General features: G+C 41.7%; 1 protein-coding gene across 7 annotated transcripts; it reads right to left on the bottom strand.

The window, feature by feature from the left end:
• Window positions 1-2,032: 2,032 nt before the first annotated feature.
• On the bottom strand, window positions 2,033-18,329 carry LOC131252667 (uncharacterized). Of its 7 annotated transcripts, none has more exons than XR_009174637.1 (9): window positions 18,116-18,329; window positions 15,987-16,242; window positions 15,682-15,897; window positions 11,545-15,595; window positions 11,028-11,455; window positions 10,525-10,724; window positions 10,199-10,388; window positions 5,003-5,108; window positions 2,033-3,066 (listed from the first exon to the last, which is right to left on the bottom strand). XR_009174637.1 is itself a non-coding variant. In XM_058253330.1 (7 exons), exons 2-7 carry the CDS (start codon window positions 16,191-16,193, stop codon window positions 10,307-10,309), a joined length of 5,184 nt encoding a protein of 1,727 aa, XP_058109313.1. In that variant the 5' UTR covers window positions 16,194-16,242; window positions 18,116-18,329; the 3' UTR covers window positions 9,890-10,306. The 7 variants fall into 7 exon arrangements, 1 of the variants encoding a protein (XP_058109313.1); XR_009174634.1 differs by lacking the exon at window positions 2,033-3,066 and adding an exon at window positions 10,056-10,127 and having other exon boundaries at window positions 4,912-5,108; XR_009174638.1 differs by lacking the exon at window positions 5,003-5,108.
• Between the last annotated feature and the right edge of the window lie 2,672 nt (window positions 18,330-21,001).

Genomic DNA, 21,001 nt, shown 5'->3' with positions numbered 1-21,001 from the left:
GTTTTAAAACGGGCCTCCGTCCTGACACTAGGAGAGAATTGCTCGCCAAAGACATAGACACCATCAAACAGTTGTATCAAGTAGTGTTGGACGTCAAACAATATCTCAAAGCGTCTGTGTGAAGGCAGTTTGATTTTCGCGATTCTAGTGCTAAGGCTAATCCCTCTAGGGCTAAACCTAACACTAGATATCAAAACAAACATTCCAACAATTTACAACCTAGGTCCAAGGATGATAAGGGTAAAGAAATTGCCGGGTCTAGTTCACGGGGAAGTGGAGCCACTACGTGTTTTAGTTGTCAAGGGTTTGGTCATTTTGCTCATCAGTGCAACACGAGAGAGGGTACCAAAGTATTCTTTATTGATGGGCAGGTAGGAGTAGTGCCCCCAAAGTGTGATGGCGAAGAGGAAGAATATGAGCCCGTAGAGACCCCTAGTGACGAAGAAGAGGGAGTGCAAGAGTCTAAGACCCTCGCAATTGTGCGTTGCGCTTTGGTTCAAGTCAAGAACACTGATGACTAGCGCCGCAACACAATCTTTTACACTTATGCCAAATGTGGAGAAAAGAGTTGTAAATTGATCGTAAATAGTGATAGTTGTGCCAAAGTGGCATTGACTAGCACGGCGAGCCTTTGGGCTTGAAGCTGGAAGCTCATCCTCGACCCTATAGAGTTTCCTGGGTTGACGAAACCTCCATTCCAGTATCACACCGTTGTCTTGTTCCTATTCAGTTTGGATCTTATAAAGACACGCTTTGGTGTGATGTTGTTCTCATGGACATTGGCCATATTATTCTGGGCAGACCATGGCTCTACAACAGGGATGTCACCATATTTGGTCATTCAAATGTGTGTACATTCTGGTTTGAGGGCAAGAAGGTCAAGTTAAACCCTCTGCCACCCAAGAGTACGACTGGAAAGGAGTCCACCACACTGAGTAGTGTGAGTGACTCGAAAGAAGCAAAGGAATCGAAGTCCAAGTCCAAACCGCTCCATATTCTGAATGCCAAAGACTTTAAGCGAGAGAGGGAGGCCGACGCGACGGTATACGCCCTCGTGGCTAGGGAGAGTGTACCAAAGGCTAGCATAGAGTTACCTACTGAGGCCATTTCGGTAGTACATAAGTTTCGTAATGTCTTCCCTGATGATCTACCGAATGAGCTTCCCCCTATGAGAGATATACAGCATGCCATCGATTTAATCCCTGGGGCAACTCTACCAAAGCCGTTTCCACAAAATCCTAGTTTTCCCTTGTATAAAAATAGCTACAGAAATCATTTCCATCTCCAAGGTTCAACTCATAACACATGGATATCTATTTATTCCAAAGAAAGAAAAAAAATCATATTAAATGGCTATTCCAACCAATGTTGTCAAAATCGTAATAGGGGTCGAATCTTATTGAATCACAAATTGTACGATTTTTTAACATTTTCTTCAAAATATGAAAAATACAAATAAATCAGAAAAATTAAAAACTTAGCAATCATCCTTTTTGCATCAATATGCAACCAAGTAATACCATGTCATGATAGTGTTAAAGGATTCTTATCTTTCCTTTTACTTTTTGTCTTTCAAGAAAATTTGCTTAAAGAACATATAAGGATCCTTAATAATTATGTTCTTGTTTTTTTATAAAGGTAATAATTTATGTTCTTGTTACCTTTCTTGAATGTAGAATCACATTGGAAAAGTGGAATTTGATTATCTGGACCGACAAAAAAGGATATTTTGATTTCTAACCATCTTTCCACAATAAAGAAGTCAACATGATCATAATTTGAAACCATCCATAATGACATTTCAAACAGGTCATATGTTAATTGGTGTTTCGACCACTTAAGAAGCAAGAAATCATAAGAATATAAATCTCTACGATTTAACATTGAAGAGAATATATATCATTTAATATTCTTATAAAGAACAAAATAAGATTACTTACCTTTTCCAAACGATTCTTATATATATATATATATATATATATATATATATATAGACACACACACACACACACACACACACACACACACACACACAAGTTTTTTCCTAAATGATTCTTAAAGCCCCAAGTGTAATTTGAATCATAAATCACGATTTGAATCGTAAATTGTAGGATTCATATAGAACAAGATTCAAGGAAAGGTGGGATTCAAATCATTTTGCTTAAGATGTGACTAAAATCGTATATATCGTAAATCGTAGGATTTTGATAGCACTAATTCCAAGGTTACAAAAGCCAGCTCTCACAATTTGACCTTCAACTTTTAACATTTCCATGTCTAACTGCTGTGCAAACCAAAAAACATGATTATTTTTGGAATCCGCATATTTCCATTTCCAGATGCTTCCATTTTGGCTTTTCATGTCCATGTTTTGGTCTCTCCATCCAAGCACCCTTCAAGCAGTACATATTCGACAGTGTAGAAACAGGGCCTATCCGCATCATAATGGCCTAAATAGGCCGAAATGGATGAGTCACACAGGGACTTAGTTGAAATAGGATGAGTCCCTATGTGTTCATATTTCCAGGGGTTAGAGTTGCAGTTCAATCTTGGTAGACATTGAGTCAACTTGGACAAATTTACTTAGTTTCAACAAACCAAGAATGGAATCCACCGTCATCATGTTGCTTAGCTGCAGGTTTTTTTTTCCCCTTTTCTTTTGGCAACAATGCATCTAGCTACTAATATTTTCAGACCAAAGATGCATCTGAAATTTTCGAGCACATGGGCTAATTGTTATAGGTACATCCAACTAGAAGGCAAACAGGTTGATGTATTGGAAACTCTGATGTTCAGAACATATGAAACCAGAAAACAACAGACAGGAGCAAAGTAAGCCTACTGAAAATACCAAGAAAAAAGATGCTAACTAAAAAAGAACTCAAACTAGATTTCTACATCATTAACATTTCTCTTTTGCATACCTTATGACAGCCTGCCATTGGAAAAATATACAATACAGGAATAAAGGTAAACCCCACAATCTGGCTGATCAGAATTGTGGAACTCGAAGGATGACAAAATTGATCGATGGGGCCACATAATGAAGAATGGCTGGACTGTTTTCTGAAATAAGCAAGTAGTTTAATTCATTTAGCAAGTTATTCAGGTCAAAATCATTTAAAATAACATGTTGACCTAGTTTGGATAGGAAGTAATGCAGTTATAGTTTTTCATTATGTTTTGCAACAAGATAACCGTTGATGGGAATGTACAAACACAGTGCGCAGTCAACAGTTTGCCTCTCCTTATTTCCTGCAACTGGAAATTTGAGGTGAGGGACACCACCTAAAGACTTTGATTGGTGAAACTCCTATCTGAGCACACAACATCACAACAATGAAATAACCTCATTTTGCACGACGAATAGAAAATTGTTCCACCGCTCTACTTTTGGGTTGTGGCTAGTTTTGGTCATCCTTGAACTCTTCAAAATCCCCAAGTCTCAAGAGCCTTGAACATGCATTAACCATAGGTCAACCATGGTCAGCAAAGGTTTGACATGCATTGGCGATCTTCATATGGCCCATTGATCGCAAGACAAAATTTACCAACATCATTCAGTGTATGGCTGCAAAAGTCTATTTCAAAATGTTTCCTAAGAGATGAAGGCATTACACCATCTAATTGGTATTGAAGCACTTGTTCTGTTCTTGCTGGCCATGGATTAATAAAAAATCAAAACTAGCTTTCCAACATTTATGTACGTGTGTATATGCCAGCTATGACTTCAGTAGGGTAAACCATAATAGCATAAAGCCCATGGGACGCAGGCGGATATTCCTTTAGGTGTTGTGTCTAAGTATAAATTTTGAATAGCCTATAGAACACTTTCAAATGTCTCATCAAGATCTAGAATGGGAAATTCTGTTTTTCAAGATTTTCCAGTATTCTGCCCTCAATATAAGAAATAAAAGTCAGCAATGTGATTAGTAATGAATTTGCCCCCTTCATAGTTCATCAATAATAAACAAATAGGAATATTTTACACATTTATTTTAACAAATAGGAGTATTTTACACATTTATTTTAACTATTGGAACTGGAATTTGCAAGTTAAGCCATTGAGATTAGTGGTGGGGTTGAGCATTTGAGTTTACAATGGATGCTTATTTTAGAGGTCTTGGTGTTTCCTTGGGGTTTGTGAACCCTTAGATTTTGAGTTTTGAAGACGCCTCTTCAATTTTTTGTTCGAATTTGGGGGTAGATTATGCAGCATCTTCTCATTTTTCTTTACCAAATCTAACGCTATCTTTTGGGTGTTCTTGCTAGAAAAATGCTTGCGTGAAGCATATTTTAGAGGACTTTTGGTTTGTATCATTAATATGCACAAACCATTGAAATAGCCAGCACCATCTAATGTGTGAAGGCCAAATATTGATGACTATATAAAGAGATTGTTCTCAATCATAATCATGAGTTATCTTTCCCTATAAAAGACAAAGGAACAAAGCTTGAAGCTTCAAAGCCTACATTAATTCAAAGAAGAAGATAGATTTTGAAGAATCAATAAATCATTGAACAACTGTTTTATCAAAGAAAGTGTACTGCTAAATTGTTTCTTTGTTGGGACTATTCTCCACTTTCTATTTGTACGCCTTTGTCCAGTGTGTAGAGTATTTCGATCCATCTGGTTCAGACAACTAATGCTTAGAAAAGAACAACTAAATATTGTTTTGCTAATTACAGTGCCCTGTCCAGGGAAATGTACAACTTTTTTCATATTCAAGCTCATGATTGTGGCGCACAACATACCTCCATATGAAGTTTCTATAGTGTGCTTCCCTAAAACCTATCATCAGTGACACTATGTAATCAATTAACCATTGAATTTCCTTGTATGTACCTAACTCAATCAAGAGTATATCTTTCTAACAATGCATCAAAAATGTTAAAAACTTAGAAACTAAATGCACAATAAATTTGTATACTATATAGAGTTGATTTTGAACAATGTGCGATTAATCCAGGATTTTGTAACTTATAATTGGGAGCTACTCACAATGACAGCACAACTAGGGAAAATTGCATGCCCGAAAAGGTTAAAGACCATGTCCTTTAACATGCTGATTAGGCTGCAGGTAGCAAAGTGGAGATGCCCAATATGCCTGAAAAAAATAAACTTCACAACTAATTTTCCCAAAATACAGAATCCCCAAGATGGCTAAGATCTTATATTGGGAACTAATCGAATGGAGAATAGAAGATCGAAGGGACAGTTCAGAAGACATAACCAAATAGGAACTCGTGAACAAATATCATGAATAAAAGCATGACACAAATCAACTTGAGAGAAGAACCAGTTGCACATATAATTTTCTGGAGAAGTGTTGTTCAGGTGACTTAACTGATAAATTCCTGCTTTTTAAAAAAGTGTACAATCTTCAACTGTTTTTTGAGTGATCACTTCAATGTTCAGTACTACCCTAGGTTAGAACAATTTCCGCAAATACTTGCAATATAACAGTCTTACACTGACTTTGTTTCTAGAAAGGTTTGGTTCTGATTCCATTCCATATTCAAGAATACAAGCAACATGATTGATTGGAGACAAAGCCATGGTAGGGCTTTTTATACTCCCTCTTCCCTGGATGATCTTCTATAGCTAATCTCAACTTGATGAAAGCCAGAGACTTTGGTGGCTTCCTTATTGGGGGGGACAGCTTGCAGATATGTATGGATGTTACCTCATTAAGCTACGCTATTGGAGACTGTAATCTTTGGAACAAGAGGTACTGAACAGGATAGAAGAAGCCTAGCAATGTCCTAGTTATTGTTAAAAGTCAATAAACGTGTGATTCGTACATTAGGACGTTATTTCATATCCACCCTCTTCCCTGGATATTCTTCTACAGCTGAGATCTCAACGAGATAGGTATGGATGTTATCTCATTACGCTAAGCTATGGTGGCATTTACATAACTTCAAGAGTGATTGACCAGGACAGAAGAAGCCTAGCAATGTTACAGTTATTGTTAAAGTCAATACATGCACGGACTGTACAAGCATACGGTCCACCAGGGTGATTGTAATCTGGAACAGTCCATCTTTTCTCCTTCCTTTAGCATTGTGGAATATTCTGTAGTCTTAGAGCGATTATATTAATATGTAATAAGTGAGGGACATTTTAGGTTTTTTAAAAGGAAAAGGGACTGGACTCTCTCTCTCTCTCTCTCTCTCTCTCTCTCTCTCTCTCTCTCTCTCTCATAAAAAAGAAAAAGGGACTCGATTTTTCTGCCCCCACTTCAATTCATTGAACCACACTTACATCTTGTGTTTCAATCTCCAAAACAGAGATCTAGTTGGAAAAGATTTTCTAGCCTTCGTTTATGCTTTGAATGAAGAAAATGTGCAAAAAATGGGAAAGATCTAACAGGAAGCTTTCCAAAGTGACCACTCTCAATATCTTGGGAGTGGAGAGATTAAGAAGGATGTTGCCCATAGAGTTCACGTTCGAAGAAATGGACATGTGCCTCTGGAATTTTATGCGATCGTTGTGCGCCGCTCATAACTGAAAGGGAATTGTGATAGGAGCCATAAGACCAAACATGATTTATGTGACAGAATGTTGGCAGTTGAGGAACAACTTGTTTATAGGAGCAAATGAGGATGTTGAGATGAATGAGTGGCAAGATGAGGAACGATAGAATTAGAAATGAACTGATTCAAGGAAACATAGCAGTAGAGTGAGTAGGTACAAGTTCAAGGCTCTAAAACAGCCAGGGGAAGGCCCAAAAAGACGTGGATGGAGGTATTAAGAAAAGACTTGACGACCTGCGGTTTAATTGAAGGTCTAACCCTTGAATCTTGATAGAGTAGAATGAAAGAACAGGATTCATGTAGCCACCCCCAATTATTTGGGTTAAGGCTTAGGCAATGATGATGATGATCGACAAGTATGATAAGGCTCATTTGAACCAAAGCAAGGAATACTACATCACAAGCATTAGCACCAGTCTAAAGTTTGTTTGAACCAAGGCAAGGAACAGCCTACGTAACACACATCAGCAAGACTCGATGTAAAGGTGCACATAAGGGCAATATCAATGCCAGGACATTAATTCCAACTAGAATCGTAGAAAAACATATTGCAAAATCATATTAGGTTCCAAGTATGGTGTCTGTTTTGTAAATGGACCATAAGTCACTGTAAAGGCTCATTTGAAAGCTAACTCAATAGGCTTTCAAACAAGACAAATTTCATGTCATCTAGACATTGTTTGATATCCAAAGCGCAACATGCCAAATAAATGTCGAACATACAAAGAAAAACGAGTTCAACTATATCTAATGCTAATAGCTAAATGACCATTGATCTGGACCATAATGTGCATCAAGAACACATTTATCTTCCATCAGGTCTATCTGGACCTTTGAAATGGCCCAATCTTCAATTTCAATGAGATGGGTGGTCAAAGCCTTTAATCAGGAACCTTGGATGACTGTCATGATCTTTCATCAGCATACTTGTGAGGCTTGGATGCAGCTGAGATGCATCAGACATGGGTAAGGCATAACAAATTATTACAATATCAGAGCACCATGTTGCCTAGATATAACATTCTCAAGAAACAGGAGATCGAAGGGGTGGCAGGCAAGATTTCTCTCATGAAAGACACTATCCATAAATAAGGAAGCCTTTGATGGCTTGTGAAAACATCATTTAGACTGTGTATAGATGTTATCCATTTAGGATTTGTTAGTTATTGGGAGACTATTTGCCTAGCTTCTAGTTAACTTGTGGAGACTTAAAATCTGTTGAGTGTTTCCTGGAGAGAGTCATCTGTTGAATGTTATATGGGGAAAGTATAGTCGTGTTTGGTTGACCCTTGGATTTTTCAAGGGTAATCCCAGGGAAGTCCAGATTTTTATTTATTTATTTATTTATTATTTCATTTATTTATTTATCTATTATTATTTATTTATTGATTGATTGCACCACATTGTGGCTCTCCTTAAAAGTATAAAATCTGATTGGTCATAGTGTCTCCATCATGTCAGTCCCATCTTTAATTAACCAAGAAAATCTAATGCACAACCCAAGGGGTTGCCAATGGATCAAAGAAAATAACAGAAAGATTGGGGCTAAGAACCAGTTTGATCACCAAAAACCCCTTTGAAATCTCCTACCAAATCAAAGAAGCATCAAATACAAAGAACTTCTATTTCAAATCATCATCACAATGCTTTACATGCCCTTATATAGGCTTAGAACAAACGAAATAAACCTAATAAATTTATAAACAAAACAAAACAAAACAAATTGCTTTAGACCCCCCGACCAGACTCGAAAGGCATGGGAATTGCATGACCTTGCCTCGCATGAAAGCTAACTCAATAATCTATAAAATAACAAGTATGAAAGCTAAGTCAATAGTTGTATCAAATAACAATTTCGTGTAACTCTGACATCATTGATGCCCAAGAAACAGCCTATAAAAAAGTTGGCAATACCTACTAAATACTCAATCTAAAACTAGACATTAATTTGAAAAAATCCTATATATATGCAGACCCTTTGATCAATCCATAGGCCCCAGAATGCAAGCCAACCCTTGATCTCATCAAATTTATCATTAGACTATTCATCTGGTCCAGCTCATCAATCAAGATAATCCAAAACGTTGGATAGGTAAAATGCACCCACATTGTATCAAGATAGGTCTGATCATTGCCCATCATGTGGGGCCCACCTTTGACTGTCCATCCCTTTCAAAGGTTAATTTGACCATATTATGTTAACCAACCTCGCAAGTGTAAGGAAAATGAATGACCTGTGTGTACAATAAACAGCCATGGGCTTACAATAACGAGATGTCCATCCCTGTCAAAAATCAATTGATCATCTAACCATAACCATCCGAATGGCTAGGGACATGGCCGTTTTGCAGCAATTAAGAATCCATTCCCAAGGTAAAAGCAAGGGCGTCATTTTCAAGGTTTCACTCAGAAATGGATTCTCCTGTAGAATGGAAAACAAGGGAAAGGAATGTGAGCAAACAAAGCTTTTGGATTACGCTGTGAAATGCTACATTTAGCATTCCCCAACAACCAAACAACCCCTTAAGCTAAGGTAATAGTGCTATGGTTTATGCATTGTCAAATTAAGCTTTGAAATGCTATTTTCATGTTAGCATTCCCTAACAACCAAACAGCTCCTCAAGCTAAGGTTTAGAAAAAATACGGTTCACACATAAACCTAGTAAGCTAGACACGTCATCACAAGTAACAATGCTGGACAAAATGACAAACAAACTAAATAGTTGTACTGAGTTCAAAATTAAAAAGAAAATTATTAAAAATGTTATGTTAATTGCTTCCCAATTTCTGCATTGAAATTTTCACTCCAAAAACCAATTGAAATTCACTTTGTAAAAAGTTCTTGGTTGGGTCCGTTCTCTTGTTAGATGGAAGGAAAGAGACAAATCCCACATACCCAAATATGGTGAATAGTTATATGTCAATGATATTGATATTTCTTAAGTAATTTCTTTCCCATTCACCCGTCCAACTTTGCAAATTAACTAAATGTTTCTATTTAAAATTTGTGTTAACTCATGTCCAGGAGTTTATCATTAAAATATTGCTCAATTTTGATCTTCATACCTACAATATAGATAAACAAACCATGCCCAGAGGCTCCTCTAACAAAATTTAAATTATACTTGACACCTTGTATCCTGGACTCATTGATGAGGCTTGCAACATTACATGGGAGGTATGTGTATCCTGGACCAATGTGCCCACGTCTCACACCCACGCATGCATGTCCAAATTCACATTGTTGATTAACACCAATACAAGTCATTGACAAGCCTCAAATGGGAACCAATCTAACTCAAATTCTTTGAGTCATTGCTAAAGAGAAAAATAAACTAGTGAAAAGAACTACAGCAATAGAACTGCTTTGTACTCATAGCAAGAAATTACCACACAATAGACTATTGTGGCATATAAGTCTTAAAGTTCTAGTATAGTCATGCAACTAGATAACATCTTCAACAAGGAAATACAGTGTCAAATAAAAGCATCTGGTCACAAGCTAAAGAACTCACAATTAACAAAAACAAAACTTGCCAAGGAACTTCAATTCCAAAGAACGATCATCCGTAAACTATGGCAGCAACCTGAAAAGGAGCAACTAACATGAACCAACTTTGAAGTTAAAAAAGCAGAGATATAATTCCAAAACACCTACGCATTTGTGAGGAAAATTGCTGAAGAACCAAAACACGAATCCCCATCAGCAACCATTCAACTTCATTAGCATTAGACCATTTCCTCCATTTTGCAGCAGTTGACAAATCTAATGCCTATTTCCACGACTCTCAAAGCCAGCCTTCCTAGATTTGTTTCCATCTTCAAGTGAAACACGGTCTTCAGAAGATCTACAAAATGAGACCAAATGAAGTGATCTTACTGTCAAGACTTGGACTTCTCAAAATCTGAAAGTAAACACTCTGAAAATAAACTATAAACAATTTAGTTCTAGCATAATAAAAAAGAAAAGGAAACAATGCTTACATTTTCTGCTTCTTTGCATTATCCTGCTTGATGCTCAGAACCATATCCATCGCCATCTTCTGGTGCTCTCTTGTCTGTGAATGCAGATCCAGACCTTCAACTGTTTCACAGTCAATTTTGCAAATGCGGCACCATCCCATGCTCCCAGCTTTCCTCTTTCTTGGGTGATCAAAAGACTCCATGTCACTTTGAATAGAATCCTGGAAAAGATCAATTATATTTAGTAAATAGAAGTACACAAACACCTGTTATTGTGCATGTATATTATATAACAGCATATGCATACATGCCTGCATAAATACCCAGTATATTATAATTAGATATGAACTATGCATAGTATAGAAAAGGAGTGCAGACAATCATTCACTTAAACAAGACAGATTTACTTGTATACAACCATGTATGTGCATATGTACATAGCTGAATAACAAAAAATCGATTCAGAAGAAGCATAAGACAACAGTGGCAGTTAAAAAGGTATAAGAATAAGGACGGGCACATACCTGATTAAAAAAACCACTTTCATTTGGCAAACCATACATAGGCAGACTGCTACCAAATCCTGGCTCGCCAATACGCAAGTGTGGAGGCAAATTCCCTGGCCCAGCCAGCTCACCCATCCGTAAATGGCTGGGAAGTCCACCAAAACCTGTTGGCTCAAGCATACGCAATTGATCTGGTCCTAATGGTTCCCCAATGCGCAAGTGGCTGGACAAGTGACGGGGACCCAATGGCTCACCGCTGCGCATATGACCACCAGGGCCAAGAGACTCACTGCCCCGTAAGTGGCTAGGCACAATATCTGGACCAACCAATTCACCACTCCTTAAATGGACAGGCAGATTACCAGATCCAAGCTGCTCACCTATTCGCAAATTTCGAGGACCATCAAGTTCGCCTCTGCGTAAATGGCTTGGCAATGGGCCTGACCCTGCAGTAGAAGGAAACATGAGAAATTTATTTTCATGGAATGACCACTAACTGAATATAAAGAGAGGTCTAAAGTTTCTGAACTTTCACCAAAAGCATGTGGTTCTCTGCCATCAAAATCTTCAAGGCGTGAATGGCTACCTAACCCAAGACCAGCCGAATTGCTCCCGAATCTTCTTGAGGGAAAGCCAGGGTAATCTCTACCAGGACTCCTTGGAGGAGGCAGATCCATACGATGCCGACCAAATTCTGAAACAGGTCCAAGGATATCTGTGTGGGCCCCAGCAGGATCTATCTTTTTCCCCATGTTATCATGAAGAGCAATAGGCCTCGATCTTTCTCCAATATCTACTGGATGTACTGAAGGACCACCACTACCAACTGGAAAACTGGCACCTGCATCGGGTCCAGCATCACGACCAAAACCGTGTGGCCTGTCCATACCAAATCCATGTTGCCCCCTATCAAAATGCCTTGATGAGGAGAAGTGATTTTCAAACTTAGGAACATTATCACCATCCAAATGAGAAGGCCTAGGAAATTGTTTGAGATCTTCCTCAAACTCTCTTCGATCGATAGCACGGCGACCATGCTCCAGAGAGAAAGGCTTATTAAACTGCTCTTCTGGTGGCAGCTTGAATCCTTCTTCCAAAATGGGTTTATGCCTCTCTTCTGGAAAAGGCTTGAATCTTTCCTCTTGCGCACCATGTGGAAACGATGCATCAGGTACGCCACCAACCAAACCCTTGCCTGGAACCCCATTAATTTTCATCATACTTGTACCAGAGGACTGTCCAAACGGAACACGTTCTGCAGATAAGGGCAGGTGAGGATCATGCTGCCGACCATCAAAGAAACCAGGCCTCTTATTTGCAAACATTTCAGCCTCCATGGGATTAGTGGGATGGTGCCGACCAATTTGACCTTCAGGACCTTGAGACCCCCTCGCCATCATGCCTCCAGGAGATTCGAATGGTCCAGGAGGTGGTCCAGCGAAAGGTTCTCCTTGAGAAAATCTGGGCCCACCTGCATGTGGCAGGGCCATATGACCTTGATTATGCCCTTGAGGTAGGCCAGGTCGTGGCTCAAAACCTCTCTGTGGAAGACCGAAATGACCTGGCTCCTTCCCAAATGAGGCAGACATGCCTGGATAAGGCATGCTGCCAGGTGGAACTTCTTGACGCAAGGAACCAGGATGTTGGACAATTGAAGGACGGCCCTGTTGGGGGCCCTGAGGCCTCATGGGGGCCAACAGCTGCCCTTGCACCTGTGTTTGATGAGGTGGAGGCTCTTGCAGCCTTCGCTCTTGATTAGGCCCAGGAAGAGGCAACGGTGTAGGTAACATCCGATCAGGAGCAGGAGGCCGTTGTGGTCCACGATCTGGCATATGGAGATGCTGCCCATAAGGCATAGGCATCTGCTGGTATCTTTCTTGATCAGGAATTGGTACCTGATGAGCAGGCTGTGTGAAGTTCCTGGATGGAATCTGACCAGCTGGTGGCAAGCCCCTGTATTCATCTGGGCCTGGGCCTGGCCCTTGGCGATGGAACTGGGGCATATTCCCATCATTATAACCAGGACGGGGTAATGGCCTCTCATGACTTGGACCAACATTCTGGTGGGGAGGCTGTTGCAAAGGATTCCTGTCAAAACCGACAACAGTTGGCAGATGTTGAGTAGAAGCATGCATGCTGCTTCTTTCGTTCCCAGGAACATGTCCTCTAGGGATGGCACTTCTAGCATCTGGCCATGATTGAGGCATCTGAGGATCAGCTGCATTGTGCTGCGTCTTAACATTCTGCCCTTCAAGATTCTCTGATGGTTGCGAAGAAAGGTTTTCATGCAGTGAACCTTCTGGGACTTCCTTGACCACGTGCAGGGAACTCTCATCCTGCTTAGAAGCAACTCCTTTGTCCTCATTTACAGTATCTGATGACATGGCACTTGGTGAAGGCTCTGACTGTTCAGTGGCTTCTTCCTTCACTGTCTGCTTAGTTAATGGCTCCTCTGAATCGACATTCTGTGCAGATGACTCCACGTCTTTTCCATGAACAGCTGAGGCATCCCCGTATTCAGTCTCAATAAGTAGATTCTCTTCACCATGCCCAGACTTCAAATTGTTTTCTGACTTTGGAATCTTTAACTCAGCCGAATCTGCTCCATCACTACGTGCAGTTAGAGAATCATTAACATCTGTTCCTTCAGTATCAACCGCTTCAGCCTCCAACTCAGGCACCTTCGAAATTTTCTCAGACACAGAATCTTCGTGTGTTGGTTTCATGGAAGCATCGGCAGCAGATACCTGGGGAGCATTTGTCCCAGGGTGTAGACCCAGGGAGGCGGTTTGGTTACCAGACCGTGGCATTGAAGACTCTTGCAATTGGTCAGCACCATGTTGCCCTGGCTTAGCCATTACACGAGCATCCTGAACATGGGTTGGTCCAGCCGTACCACTAGAAGGATGTGGAAAGGATTGGTGCATTGCAGCATGACTTGGCATCATAGGCCTCCCAGCATGACTTTGAGATTGATGAGTCAGCACACCCTGTGCTGATGGAATGTTATGCTGCCATTGTGGATGGGCATGAGCATGCTGCTGCAATGGCGGTGGGGCCTGAGGACGTAAAGATTGCTGAGGTTGTTGCATAGGTTGCTGTGGCACGAAAGGGCCCTGCTGATGTGGCTGATTGTGAACTGAAGCAGGTGCTGGCCCGGGAAAAGGCTGGGGCTGATGCACAAGCCCATGAGCCTGCTGATGAGGCACGGGTTGATGTTGAGGCAGCTGCATTCCAGGGTGATGATGGATTTGTTGAACCGGATGATGTGCCTGATGATATGCTGGCTGTTGCTGAACAGGAGGAACATTTGGAAGCTGCCCTTGGGCAGGCATTATAGCAGGTTGTTGTGGGTGTTGCATCGGGGCATGGGACTGGGGTGGAGGATTGTGTGGACGCATCTGAGGTGGCTGCTGTGGCGGGAATTGACCAGGATGTTGAGGCGGTTGGTGGGCTGCACCCTGGGGCTGGGGATGTGCATGCATGGGATGTTGTTGTGCAGCACCTGGCAACATTTGTTGGTGAGGCCGAGCTTGTGGGTAAGACTGGTGCCCCGTCACAGCATGTGCTGGTGGATGTTGGGACTGGGGCTGGGACTGGGACTGGGGCTGGGGCTGGAAATGTGGAGGTGGCTGGTTATGAGGCTGGGGCTGGGGTTGCAGCTGAGCCTGAGGATGCGGATGAGGCTGGGGCTGCTGCAGCTGCATATGAGGAGGATGTTGGAGGTGGGGCTGAGGATGGACATGTGGATGAAGTTGGGGTTGCTGCTGCGGTGGGTGCTGGAGATGTGGCTGGAGATGAGGCATTTGGGAATGAGGCTGAGGATGTTGCGGCATCTGGGAATGTTGCTGTGGGTGCGACTGTGGATGAGCTTGGGGATGTGGCTGAGGATGGGGATGACCCAACTGTTGTGATTGCATTTGCGACTGGGGTGGTGGATGCGTTTGTGGTTGCAGTTGAGGATGGGGCTGCACTGGTCCATGAAGTTGCTGTTGTGGGTTGATTTGTGGCTGTATTTGAGGTTGCACAGCCATCTGAGGTTGGGGGTGCTGCTGGGGCTGTGGCTGGGGCTGGGGTTGGGAGATGGGTTGGGGCTGGGGCTGGGGCTGAGGCTGGGGTTGGGGCTGGGGCTGGGGCTGGGGCTGGGGCTGGGGCTGAGATTGGAGCTGAGCTGGTGCCTGCGCCTGCGGCTGTGGCTGGGGATGGTGCTGGGGCTGCATGTATGGCTGAGGTTGAGGTTGCCCTTGTATTACCTGCTGCTGGGGATGAGCCTGCAACTGCTGTTGTTGATATTGTGCATACTGCTGATACTGCTGCTGATACGGGTCATAACCAGGATACTGTTGATAGTATTGCTGATAGTATTGTTGCTGTTGCTGATACCACTGCTCTGGTGTCGGGGCCTGAGCCACTGCCTGTGGCTGTGCATTTACAGCCGCTTGACTTTGACCTTGCCCAGTTGCAGGAGCTGTCACATTCTGTGAGTTCTGGTCTTGGGATGCAGTTGCTCCTGCTGGAGTAGCAGCTTGGCCCTGCTCTGCAGCAGCTGGCGCATTCGCCACTTGTTGTGCTAGAGGCTGTTCACCCTATCCAACCGGTGTAAACAGTAAATCAGAAACACAATGTTTAAACTAATCCTGTAATTCAGGTAGGAATGGTGTGTTAGACTCACAAGGCAGATCTGTGAGTGTTCCAGTACTTGACGATGCACAATATGTGCTCCACACCTGTTACACATAACAGGGGAATTGCCGAAGCTGCACCCAGCACAATGGGCAGTACTCTCTGACAACAGACCCTGCCATGTGCATCCACTCCTATGGTACAGACATGTCACTGCAATTTGCCCTATGGTTTCAGCAAGCGCTTGATTTGATTCCTTGAGAGGCTGCAAAGGTTACACAACACCACATTATTATGCAATTCCAGTTGGAGGTTAAAGCTATATGCACAGTAGATTAATGAAGGGAACCATACCTTGGTTTCTGCTTCTGTCACCGGGTAGCCATCGTAGGGGCAGGTGTGGGTGTTGCTCACAACATAAGCTAAGCAGGGTTTGCAGTACAGATGAGTGCATTGTGTTTGCAATGCTTCATCCGGATAGACGAGCAAGCGACAAACAGGACAGAAGTATTCTCCGGCAAGAGACTGGATATTCTGTATGCACTCAATATCGAAACCCATACTGATTGAAGGTAGTTGTCTTCAGTTCATGCTACGCATTATATTCACTCTGCATAAATAAAAATCAAACTCCCTGTCAATTTTGACAATTATGAAGAACAAGATTTAAAAATTAAAAAAAACAAATTACACGTTTAGATGTCAAACAAATCTAGCCAGTTCATGAAACAGTGACATTCAAGAACAATAAACGGATAGAAAAAAAAAAATCTAGGAAGTGAACAGAAAAAGGTTGTTCATGCACATTCAACTAGACTGAGAGTGCTGAAACTAGCTACTTGAGAGAAATAGCATGTGCTAAACTCAAATACCAGCAAAATTACTGCATCAATGAACATGCGAACAAAAGACAAAGTGATGAAGCAGAAGATCGATCAAGCTTACAGGTACATAAAAAAAAAAAAAAATCAAATGTGAGAATGTAGTCAATGAGGTGAACAATGAATACGCAAACAGGCTTAGTTGTGTCAACTCATCCACGAACACAAGGCACGGTCCAGATTGGCATGCATATACACCACCATATAACATAAATGCTGTGAGTTGTCACAATTTAATGACTTCCAGACACCATAAACCGCCCTACATTAACTAGAATGTGGCATTATCCGGGAGAAGATGGCAATAGGAGATTTCTCCAGATAACTGTCAATGAACCTGACTGGAGGCCACAATGGGCACAAAACTATGCAAGTTTTTCTGTACAAATTGATATCAGTTGCTGGATTAAACACTAGAGCTTTCTCCAGCTTACTCTCCAGAAGAAGATTGAAAGATACAAAATAGCTGGGAAGCACCAGAATCAGAGGTAAGTGATAAAAATGGAAAAGGAATGCTATCAAACACCAGTTGTGATGCAGCGACAGATGCTATATACAGGCCCACATACATTCCCACATGAAGATTGAATTTCCCAACATTATCCACCTCACATTTCCTTTGACTCCAACATTGGCTGGAGTATAGTATTAGAGATTAGTTCAAGTCCGAACTAGTTTAGAATCTTGTGGACCTCTAGCGTAGATCTAAAATTTTAAAACAGAGTCACTGAGCATTTTCTCTTTGAGATTTTGTCAGTTTCCCAGCAATCATGATGAAAGAAACCATTCGATACCGCTGAGTTTCTTGTGGACTACTTGCTTCCTAGGCCTTTCAATGATGGAATAACTGGGTACACAATCCTGCAAGTATCTCAGAAACTCAATTGGGCATGCATCAAGTAGTATTGCAAGTAATGTGATGTACAACTATCCAACACCATACAAGAAAGACGACAAAACATGAGCTTCCAATCAACGGGTCTTGATCATGACCCAAGGGCCCATGATCCAGACTGTTCATCGGGTGGGTGGGCCCACGGTAGTGTTACCAGTAATGTGTTGTACAACCCATCCATCACAGACACATACAGGGAAAAAAATGCATGAACATCCTCACCAACGGACCCGGGGGCCCATGACCCAGACTGTTCCCATCAGGTGGGTCCCACCAAAAATGGGCCGATGTACGCATACCACAGTGATTGGACAGTCCTAGTCATTCATTGGTGGTACCATTTCCCAATAGGTCATCAATCGGGCGCGCAAGGATCATCCGTTCCGTTAGTTATTTCAACCGCAGCCAATCCACTGCAAGACCCACCTTATGAATGGTCCAGATCAGAGACCCCTATGCCATCCATTTCTCGGTGCAAATGAACTAGGGTTTTATATTCTAGTTATTGAAAGAAAAAAAAAAACAGATGAAAGCGACTAATCAAAAGAGGAAAAATAAATAAAAAGAAAAAGGGAAAAAATCCAGATTCCATGAAATCGCGCTTTCGATTGATATTGATAACAAAAGATCAGCTTCCATTAATCAGACAATAGACAGACACAAAGAGAGGGAGGGAGGGAGGGAGGGAGGGAGGGAGAGATCCATGCCTGCAACAACATCCGATCTTTCTGCGATTCAAGACCTTAAACCCTAGAGGAGAGACGAGAAGGTGAGGTCTAGGGTTGGGGGTTTTGGCGAGTAGATTCAAAGAAGGTAAGGTCTAGGGTTTGGGTTTTTGGAGAGGAGATGCAACGAAGGTTTAGGAAAATGAGTGAGAGAGAGAGAGAGAGAGAGAGAGAGAGAGACGCTAGGATAGACGAGAAGTGAAGACGGAAGGATTGAGGTGGGAAACCTTATAAATGATCACGGCTCGAGAAAGGAGATGACGGAATGTGAGGCCGATGAATTCTTTGATACGTCGCGTGAGTATGTATAAAATAGACGGATTCTCGGTTACCACAAGTGGGGCCCAGTTTTCCGTGATCCTAACCATCAGTATTTTGGTATGGTAGAGTATAAGTGAAACTTAGTTAATATTGAATCATTTCAGACATCTAATTTTTTATCTTATTAAGTTGAATGTGGACCGTTGGTTTACTTGTCCTATTAACTATCCATTTGGTGAAATAAAAATCATGTCGAAACATTTTGTTTTCCTATCAAAGTTATATTATTTCATGGTCAATCAACAGTGTTGTTGTACAAATAAACGGTCTAGATTTACGCATCATGAATCCCACTTGTCACAATTCGAAATTCATTTGTATCGTGCAAAGATGCCATCTGCATATCATCTAATTCCTCTAGGGTGTTAACCCTAACGGCGGATGACGGTAGCGTTAGTTCTGAGATATTAGTACTCGGCAGCTTACGACAGCGACACGCGCGATGATATTTGAATGAGCGAATCGCAGAAAGACATGCTAACTTGGCACACATATGGAGAACGGTACCGATCATTAGGTAAAGACGAATATGGACATTATTCCTTTAAAATTAGCCACGATAGTATACGAAATATGGGCCGTTGCGAAACAATACCAATATTCTACATTTAATTTTGGCCAGAAAATGAGTATAAGATCCTAGATGAATGGTTTTAATGTTTATCTCAAAGTGATACATGGATCAGATTACTTATACGTGGTATACATTGTCACATGTGCCGAGATTCACCCGTTCAATCTCCCCTCCCGCGATTAGCTTTTATCCACCGTAGATGTACACTCGCCTGGGGACGCGGATTGCGTCCTACCCCCACGTTGATGTAAGTGTTTTATCCACTCCGTTCATTTCTTTTCTCAGATCATTTTAAGCTTTGATCTTGAAAATGAGGCAGGTACACAGCTCCAGGACCACACCAAAGGAAGCTGCAGTGATAATGACATCCACCGTTGAAACATTTATAAGGGCCACCGTGATGTTTTTTTACCATCCAACCTATTAAGAAGGTCATGTAGACGTGGATGAAGTGAAAGAGCAAATATCAGCTTGATCCGATTCTTCTCCAGCTCCCAAGGAGTTTTTAATGGTGAACGTTCAATCCACACTTTGTGTTTCACTTAAGCCTTCGACCTACCTCATTTTTTGGATGATATATTAAAATGATACGAAGAAAACGATAAATGGCGTGGATAAAACACTTACATCATGGTGGGCCCCACAGATCCCTGCCTGGACGGATTACCGTCCGGGCGGGGTTAGGACGCAATCCGCGAGCGGATTCCCTGTGACGCCGGGAACAGAGATATCTCCCTGCACCTCTGTGCCAGGGGCTGTGTGGGGTCCACAGAGATGTCAGTGACAAATCCACTCCGTTCATCTGCTTCAAAATACCACAATGTAACAGTTTTATAAAATCAGGCAGATCCAAATATCAGTGGACCACACCAACAAAACAGTGAGAACAGCAATGTCCACCGTTGACACCTTGCTGGAGCTGACCATGATGTTTATATGCCGTCAGGACCGTTCATATAATTATTACCACTCTAATAAACTGTAGGATGATAAAAAATAATAATAATAATAATAATACTTTTGTCACTGCCAAGCGTTAAATCTCCACTATTTCGTGTGGCATGGCCCACATCAGTTTTCGGATCTGTCTGATTTTCAGAATCCTGTCCTAGTCTTTCAAAACATACGGACGGAGTAGATTTGAGATGTCCTCTAGACCGCAATGCCCTAGTCACAAGGAATCTTCTCGAACAGATGTCCCTGCGAAATCCACTCCATCCATCTGTTTCAAAAGACCAGAAAAGGACAGGATTCTAGAAATCTGGCGGGCCACACTAACAAAACAGTGAGATCAGCAACATCTGCGGTTGACAAGTTCTAAAGCTGACCATGATGTTTACATGCCATTCAAACCGTTCATTGAATTATTACATATGCGAACAAATATCACCCTGATACAAAACTTCCGTCATTGTCCGGCGTTCAATCCCTATTGCTTTGTGTAGTATCGACCGGGGCTATGTGGGATTCATAATAGGACAGGATTCAATCCATTCCGTCCATCTGTTTTGAAATACCACGGTAGGATAGAAAGCTAAAAATCAGGTAGATCCAAAACTTAGGTGGGCCACACCAACAAAATGTAAATAGGTCTGTTCGTCGAGTGGGCCAAGGCATACGGTGAATGTGCCAGGGCATGTACGTTGTAGGCTTGCCTGATCACTGGGTTTTCACGCGGCATGCACCGCAGTCGACCGTGTGTCTAGCGAGATTTGCCCAATCAAGATGATTCTTAGATATTGCAACTTAAGATTATGGGTAATGACTTTAATAATTAAGAAGGAAATGGTTAGGCACCCTCTTCCACTCGCACTTGTGTGTAGCCTATACATATTTTAGGATACCGGGGGATTCCTAAAGCTCTAATGGTCTTATACTATCAAACCATTGCTCAACCAAAACTAACACTAATGAAACCGTGGCGTCTCACTTGGGTTGGATTCAAGGAGATAGTAGTTGTAAAGGATAAGAAC

Source organism: Magnolia sinica, chromosome 8 (assembly GCF_029962835.1).
Source record: "Magnolia sinica isolate HGM2019 chromosome 8, MsV1, whole genome shotgun sequence".
Classification (NCBI taxonomy): Eukaryota; Viridiplantae; Streptophyta; class Magnoliopsida; order Magnoliales; family Magnoliaceae; genus Magnolia; species Magnolia sinica.
The sequence above is the reverse complement of the archived record's forward strand: the minus strand, read 5'-3'. Positions and strand labels throughout refer to the sequence as shown.